We start from the raw sequence: 8,767 nt of genomic DNA on the forward strand, positions 1-8,767 counted from the left end.
ATAATAAATAAATAAATAAATAAATAAATAAATAAATAAATAAATAAATAAATAAATATTTAAAAAAAAAAGAAAAGGAAAAGATGTCTTGTCTGGGACAAAGAAAGCATCAGCTCTACGGCTCCTAAGATCATAATGTGAAGCTGGGATCCGGTTTAGTGGTAGGGCATTTGGTCACCATGGATAAGGCTCTAGGTTCCATTCCCAGAACACAAAATACACACACACACACAATGACCATGAGATCCTGTAGCCAGGGCATAGCACAGCAAGTCTTAGGCTAAGACAGGGGAAGAGATGGGCAAATGAAGCCATGGAACAGTCATTTTTTTTAAATAAACTATTCTGCATACCTAACCTTGCCCTTGCCATATTTAGACCTCTCACTGGCAAAAATATATTGCAGTCTACAGACACTGCGACCACACATACTGGCTATTACTTAGTCTGTAATTTGGACTTGTATTTATGAACCTGAAGTGACCAGGACAGAGGCTTACATAACTGTTAGAGCTAAAAAATGCATTCCAAGAGCCTCGATTCACTGTGTTATATCAAGCAAAGCTTAAAAGTTCATTTTTCTGGGTCACATCCATGCAATTTCTTTCTGCTGTGGTTGTTGCAATATTTGTAGAGAAAGGAACAGGCTACCCATTTCCATACAGAAGCAATAGCCTCAGGAAACTCAGATACACTAGAGTCTTGTTATCCTTGCCTGCCAGATCTCACTTGCCAAGTCTCAGAGAACCAATCACCTCAGCAGTTCCCAATGGACTGTTCTGTTAGGAGTTGGTGACCTGAAATACCTGCATGGAGTTAACCCTATGTTCTATGTTAGAAGATGGTGACCTGGAATACCTGCATGGAGTTAACCCTATGTAGCACTTACTCTTCAAAGAGTAACACGTGATACAAGAGGAAATGCCCAAGTTTCCAAGGCGGAGCTCTCCAATAATAGCTGACACAGTGTCTGAACACAGCACAATTAGACTCATACACCCAGGCTCCTTTCGGCTCTGGCAAGTCTTAGTTTCCCATATTGCTCTTTCAGCTTTCCAATCTCTGTCTTTCAGTGTTTCCTCCTCACTGCAGAGCTCTTGAGCCTTCATTCCTTCCTTTCCAGAGCTCTTGAAAACCCTCACAATAGAAACCTGCTCACTTGGCAAACAAAAGCCTTCTGAAGTAAAAATCATGCCGAAAGGAACCTAAGCCCACCTCAGAGGCTCTTAGGACACTCTCCTCACATAAAGTAAGGCAGCAAAAACAATCCATTTTTAATCCTAATAAAATTGACTTACAATATATGGAAATCTGAAGTTATTCATAGACTATAAGTTAATAACTCAAGTGGGCATGGTAGTACACATATGTAATTCCAATACTTGTAAACAGACAGGAGGATCAAGAGTTCAAGGCTAGCCTCTACAACAGAACAAATATAAAACCAACCTAGGATACCGGAGACAAAGAAAGAAACCAAGAGAGAGAAAGCAGGGAAGAGAGAGGAGGAGAAAGGAGAGAGAAGCTTATTAAAGCAACAGGCCGTGGTAGTAGTCTGAATGAAAATGGCTCCCACTGGCCCACACGGAGTGGCACTATTAATAGGTGTTAGAGTGGGTGTGGTCTTATTGGAGGAAGTATGTCACTGGGGTGGGCTTTGAGATTTTAGATGCTCAAGCCAATCCCAGTGTCTCTCTCTCTTTCTCTTCCTGTTGCCTACAGATCCAGATGTAGAACTCTCAGGTACCTCCCCAGCACCATGTCTGCCTGCATGCCTCCATGCTTCCCACCATGATAATAGATTAAGCCTCTGAACTGTAAGCCAGCCCCAAAGAAATGTTTTCCTTTGGCTGGGTAGTGGTGGTGCACACCTTTAATCCCAACACTTGGGAGGCCAGCCTGGTCTACAAAGTAAGTTGCAGGATAGCCAGGGAGAAGCCCTGTCTTTGAAAAAAAAAAATGTTTTTCTTTATAAGAGTTGCCGTGGTCATGTTGTCTCTTCACAGAAATAGAAACCCTAACTAAAACACCATGGCTAATGCAGAAACCAGTAACTGTCAAAGCATCAAAACTAAGTAATGGTAGAATACTTGACCTTAAATGGGACGGTTTTATCACCTGCTCCAAGGCCTAGGAAACGTCAGAGAAGAGGGAACAAAAAGAATGTAAGAGCCAGAAGTTAGAGAGTCATGCGGCAAAAAAAGCGGCTTCTGGATATGACACAGCAATTACACCCATGAAATCACTGTAGCTGGGGTTACATATACAAGATCTACCCAATATTGGGTATCAACATTTCACCTGAGGACCCATCCTTCCTTCTGAGACTACTGGCGATTAACAGCTACTTGGGGAGGAATGTCATTTTCTTCAGTAGTGTAGCTATGGATAAGTTACTCTTGCTCCAGAAAATAGCCTCCCACCCACACTGAGCAAGAAACTTGTAATTAAACTCAGGAGGTGCTACAGATGGTCTCAACAATCATTGTTCTTTCAGAAGACATGACCTTGGTTCAGTTCCCAGCACTGACAGACAGCTCAGAAGTGTTCTTCATAACTCCAGCACCAGGAGACCCAACACCTCCCAACCTCCACAGGCTGCTACAGTACACATGTGGTACATAAGCATGCGCTCAGGCACACATACACGTGAACATAAAACCAAACAGTATTTAAACTCAGTAGGCCACACACAAAAAGGAGTCATGAAAGTAGTATTGGGACAGATGGTAGTGGTGCACACCTTTAATCCCAGTACTCAGGAGGCAGAGGCAGGGATCTCTGTGAGTTCGAGGTCAGTCTGGTCTACAAGAGTCAATTACAGGACAGCCTTCAGAGCTACAGAGAAATCCTGTCTTGAAAACCAAAAGGAAAAAAAAAATCTGTATTTTCAGGGCTAGCCAGTTCTTTCAAAAAGACCAAAAACTTATAAACCATATCTTAAGGTCACTTAGCATCAATAAAAATAAAATGTCAAAACCCAAATTAAAAAAAAAGAAAGAAAGAAAGAAAAAAGAAAGAAAGAAGAAAGACAAAAGAAAGAAAGAAAGAAAAAAAGAAAGAAAGAAAGTAAGTAGTATTGGGGTAAAAGGTATATTGAGGTGGGGAGAGATGGCTTAGCAGTTAAGAGCACTGGCTACTCTTCCAGGGGTCCTGAGTTCAATTCCCAGGAGCAATAGGGTGGCTCACAAACTTCTCTAACTGTAGCCCCATGGGATATGATGTCCTTTTCTGGCATGCATACCTAAAGACAAAACACTCCTATCTATAAATAAATCAATCATCAAAACAAGAAATTGGGATGGGAACTTGTTGGGAAGAGGCTTTCAGTGGGAGAAAGAAGATCAAAGATCAGGACTGGGCATGGTGGTACACACTTTAATTCCAGAAGTACAGAGGCAGAGACAGTGAATTGGGAGTTCTACACAGTGAGTGCCAGGCCACACAGGGCTAAACAGTGAATCCCTGTGTCAGAATTAAAAAAAAAAAAAAAATGAAGAAAATTTAAATCTACTTAAAAAGCTACTAAAGTTCATTGTCTAAATGTATGACGCTGTCCGTTCTGTAAAAAGAAGGAAGAGATTTGAAGGTAACTGAAGAAACTTCAATAGGAACTAAATCTCACACACTCTTAGAGAGCCATTTTGGGGTTTTGTAGATATAATAATGACATTTTAGCTACCTGGTAAAGTGTTTTTGATTTCTGGAGGTGCAGGCAAAGTGAACTTTGTGAACTAGTGATACCTGCAGTGTTCTTTAAAGTGTCACAGCCAAAACAATGAGGACACAAAAAGGAACGTAAGGCAGATGAGACAGAGCAGAATGTCAGTGGGATGCAGGTGGTCACTGAACATAGATAGATAGAAAGACAGACAGACAGACAGATAGATCTCAATTTGTCTCAAAACCACAACAAAAGACAAAAATCAGAACCAAAAAGAGAAAGGAAGTTGCAGCAAAATGAAGACCAGAAGACCTGGAAATCGGAAAGGAAAAGCAGCACTGCTCCAGACCTGTGGGCATGACGGTGTTACTCTGTAGTCCAGGAGCTCAAAGACCCCTAGCTCACAGTAATACTCCCAACACTCAGTTCTCTCCCTCTTGTGCACTGTATCTAGGGTTAGCAGCTTGTCTACTTTAAGCGATAAGCAGCACAGCCCCCGAGTCCCCTGACTCTCACCACAAGTCAATGCTCCCAGTGTGCATCCTCAGAAGGGAATCTCCTGAAGGGTGCTAACCTCAAAGAACTCCCACAGAAGAGCGTGCATCCACACCAAGACCTCCTAAGCACACCTGCTAATTCTTTTTTTTTTTAATTTATTTATTTATTAAAGATTTCTGTCTCACCTGCTAATTCTTGTGGGGATCAACTTTTTTTTCTTTTTCTATATTGAAGCCCTCTCCTCCAACTTCAGGTTTTCCCAACACCATCTGTCACCCGGCAGTGAGAAATCACTGTTTTCCAGAGCCCAGGTCCATCACCTGCCCAGGAGGTCCCAATAGGACACAGATGAAAGCCTCAAAATTCAGCCACTGCTCTTTGACATTAAGCACTGCTCCAAGACAACATGTCTTACCTTTAGTGTCCTGCATGACAATCGAGCTATACTTTAAGAAGGTTATCAGTAGGTTACTGGTCTGTACATCTGCATCCAGTGAGAGTTCCACAGAACTTATAACTGGAATAGAACAAATAAAACACTTAGCCCATAACATATTCCACCTAACACTCTACCCACATAGCCAATTTGCCAGCAGGCAAGAAAATGACTAAATAAGCTTTTCCCACGACAGAAGGAGGACCAAGTACTTTCCGTAAAACTTCTATCTAGGGCTGGAGAGATAGCTCAGTGGTTAAGAGCACTGACTGCTCTTCCAGAGGACCTGGGTTCAATTCCCAGCACCCACATGGCAGCTCAAAACTGTCTGAAGATCTAGTTCCAGAGGATCTGACACCTTCAAACCAATGCATATAAAAAAAAGTTAAATAAACCATAAAAAATATTTAAAAAAAAAAAAACTTCTATCTACTCTCACTAGGCCTCTTGAACTCCTGTGCCCCATGCTCCCCAAAACCTGCCAACCTTCTTTTTCATCTAGGGTCAATCCAGAAAGAGTTTTTCCTCTAATACACTAGAAAAGGATGTAATTCTATTCCAGCCCCAAGTAATCAAGTTCAAGGTCCTTCTTAGAGGCACTGTCATTTCTAACTCAAGGAAGTTATACTGAATATAAATGAGCCTGTTTTGACGAGTCTCTTACTTAAAATAAAGGAAGAATTCTTCCTAGTAAGGAGAAATTTGCTCAGTACGAGAACAAGACCTTACACTAAAAGTACCCAAGATGAAAGGAGCGAACGCTGAGGCAGAACTATGTGCAAATTCTACCCGTTAGTCCTTCCCCGTGAAAAGGAACCTAAAATGCAACAGCGGAGAGAAAACAGGCACATCACTGAGTACATCCTGGACTGGAAGTTTACATGTCTAGCCTCTGCTTCTAGAAGATCCTTCGGTCCACTGTCCTGGCCCCAGTGCACAGTGGGGATCAGAATCAACCCAAGCACAGCAGCTTTCACTTGGATTTAAAGATGTTAAATTAGAGTCAGTCAGCCGGGCAGTGGTGGCACTCGGGAGGCAAAGGCAGGCAGATCTCTGTGAGTTTGAGGCCAGTCTGATCTACAAGAGCTAGCTCCAGGACAGGCTCCAAAGCTACAGAGAAACCCTGTCTCAAAAAAACCAAAAAATAAAATAAAATAAAAAAAATAGAATTAGTCAACCACTTAGTGTTTTAACAATGTCTAAAACATAACACATACACAAAAAGAGCCTCATGATGACCCAGCAACATTTGAAAATCTATAGCATTTGGCTGTATTTTTAAACTATGAACACACTTCTAAGTTTGGGACATTAGTCATAATATGTATTCATGGCTATAATGGATCCCTCTGGAGTTATTACAATGCATGCAAAGGACATTTATTAACAATGGGAAACACTGTACATTATGGTTCCACAATACACAGCAAAAAGCCTTATGAGAAGAAATTAGCATGCCCAATCCTTGGCTGTTTTCCCATAATTTGGCCCCCAAGAACAAATAAAAAAGATAAGTTTATTTTTATATTGAAACACTAACAGATGCCCTGGTCAGACTGGGCTATAGATAAGACCCTGTCTCAAAAACAACAAACCTAAACGGTCTCATAGGCTGTCATTTCAAACCACAGCCATTCTGAACTCAGAACCCATAATCACTCCTTTGTTATCTAACTGGTAAGTGGAAGTTTTAGCCCACTCACACACAGTGATAACTAGAAAACTATCTTACATAATATGTAGAAATATAGAACTATATATATTTTTAGTTTACCAGAAAGTCCTCTCATGCCAAGGCGGAGTTGTCAAATGTCAAGTCTGAGCTGTGAACAAATGTTACAGCTAACTGCTGGCTTTTAAAAATAATAGCACCAGTGACATACCTTAAATATAACTGGGCTACAGAGCAGCACTGTAATTAAAAAACAAAAATTGAAAATAAGGCTACAATACTTAGGACCCCTACAGTAAGGAAATGAATTAGAAGAAAAAAAATAAAATAAAGGCAGAATCAAATCCCTCACAGTGTAAAATCTCCCTCATAAGCAAGCATCGCTCCTTAACGCTGCCTTTATAATGTTTCTCGGGTGCTTTTGTCAAGAGAGACAGTCATCTGAAAGTGGGCTGACTTGTTCCCACTAGCAGGCTAAAAGCTCAGCGGTTGTAGGTAAGCACAAATCCTGCCATTGCATAATCAAGGGTGTGGGTGAAGTGTTCACAATCAACAGCTGAAAGGCAGTTCTCTGAAGCATCCAAGCCCTAACATCACATGGAACTGAGAACACACACACTCACAAACACACATTTATGGCTTTAGATATCCATGGTAACTAGGCAAGCTCCATCCTTAAGAGAAAGTACAGTGTTTCCATTGGCTTAGCAGTGACCTGAATAAACAGACAAGTAGGCAGGCAATCCTCACTATGCTTCTTCTCATTAAGATATTTCGGAATTTGGCTTTCAATTCTAAAAAGCCCCAATTTGTTGTCATAGATCTGAAGATCAATGACAGTTCCTTGCCATACTTCTCTGCTGCTTATACTGCATTAAAATTCGAATGCTCAGTGCCATATAAAAATGTGGTGATGCACACCTTTAATCCCAGCACTAGGGAGCCAGAGGCAGGAGGATCTCTGTGAGTTTAAGGCCAGCCTGGTCTACAGAGTGAGTTCCAGGATAGACAGGGCTACACAAAGAAACCCTGTCTGAAAAAAACCAAGATGGGCTGACTCTACCATCTCCCCCATCTATGCCCTGAAGCGACTGGTCTTGTGGAACCATAGCCCCAGGATCTCCAGGACTCACGCAACATCAGGATATCTGAGGGGAGTGTCGTGGAGGAGTCGGGACTAAAGGTGTAGAGAAGCCAAAGGCCAACAACTCACTGCAACCAACATTTCCAAGGAAGGTTCTTTGGGCAAAAGGGTACACTGTGTGCTACACTGCAGCTCCACAACAACAATCAATGTGTGACGGAGAAGCAGGCAAGACAGTGAGTTTTTGAGGTTTTTTGGGGGGCTGTGGGGGTGGCTACAAGGTGGCAAACATGGAAGAACTGGGAAATGAGTGTGATTGGGGCGCAGGATGTGATATTCCAAAAGAATCAGCAAAAAAAAAATGTTACATTAAAAAAAATGTAGGGGGTGAACAACAATAATAGTTTCTTTTTGAGACAGGGTTTCTCTGTGTGACAGCTCTGGTTGTCCTGTCCTGGAATTAAAGGTGCGCGCCAACACAGCCCAGGCGCTTGAACTGATGCTCCTCCCTCCACTCCTCTAGCTGGGATTACAGGCATATACTACCACACATGGATTTAAATAAAATTGTAGTAATACGAGCAGTGGGGCTGCGTCCTGGCACCCGCCCGCCAGCATGGCTAGCTTATGCCCCGAAATAATTACACAGAAACTGTATTCATTTAAACACTGTCTGGCCCGTTATCTGTAGCCTCTTATTGGCTAATTTTCACATCTCGATTAACCCATTTTTAATAATCTGTGTAGCACCACAAGATGGTGTCTTACCAAGAAGGATTCTAGCCTACATCCGTCTGGGGTCGGAGAATCATGGCGACTGACTGACTCGGCTTCTTTCTCCCAGCATTTTGTTCTGTCTACTCTGCCTACCTAATTTTCTGTCCTATTAAAGGGCCAAGGCAGTTTCTTTATTTAACCAACGAAATCAATACAAAACAGATGACTCTCCCCCATCATGCAGGGCTCATGCATGCTGGGCTAGTCATATCCTCATCTCATTTTAAAACTTGAGACAGGGCCATGATAAATTGACCAGGTTGGCCTTTAACTCATTAGGCAGACCAAGCAGGCCTTGAATTTGTAATCTTTCTACCTCAGCCTCCAAGTAGCTGGGATTACAGATGTGTACCAACATTAATTACCCACTCAAACAAATTAAAAGAATTAACAAATGTATTCTTTGCGCAATACAGCTGTGCTTAGCATTGAAAGATCTAGAATCAGCCAGGCAATGGGTGGTACATGCCTTTAATCCCATCACTCAGGAGGCAGACAGATTGCTGTGTTTAAGGCCAGCCTGGTCTACAGTGGGAGTTCCAGGGCAGTCAAGGCTACACAAAGAAACCTTGTCTCTAAAAACTAAAGAGGAAAGAGAGACAGAAGGGAGGGAGGGAGGAAGGAAAGGAGGGAGGG

General features: G+C 42.0%; 1 protein-coding gene across 1 annotated transcript in view; it reads right to left on the reverse strand.

Annotated features, from left to right (window-relative positions):
- The window catches only part of Armh3 (armadillo-like helical domain containing 3), a 206,356-nt gene that overhangs the window by 147,956 nt on the left and 49,633 nt on the right, over positions 1-8,767 (reverse strand). Inside the window, exon 15 of the mRNA XM_005352384.2 lies at positions 4,578-4,679. Coding sequence (XP_005352441.1) covers positions 4,578-4,679 — 102 coding nt within the window. The remainder of the gene's footprint in view (positions 1-4,577; positions 4,680-8,767) is intronic.

This window comes from Microtus ochrogaster, chromosome 8 (assembly GCF_000317375.1).
Source record: "Microtus ochrogaster isolate Prairie Vole_2 chromosome 8, MicOch1.0, whole genome shotgun sequence".
NCBI lineage: Eukaryota > Metazoa > Chordata > Mammalia > Rodentia > Cricetidae > Microtus > Microtus ochrogaster.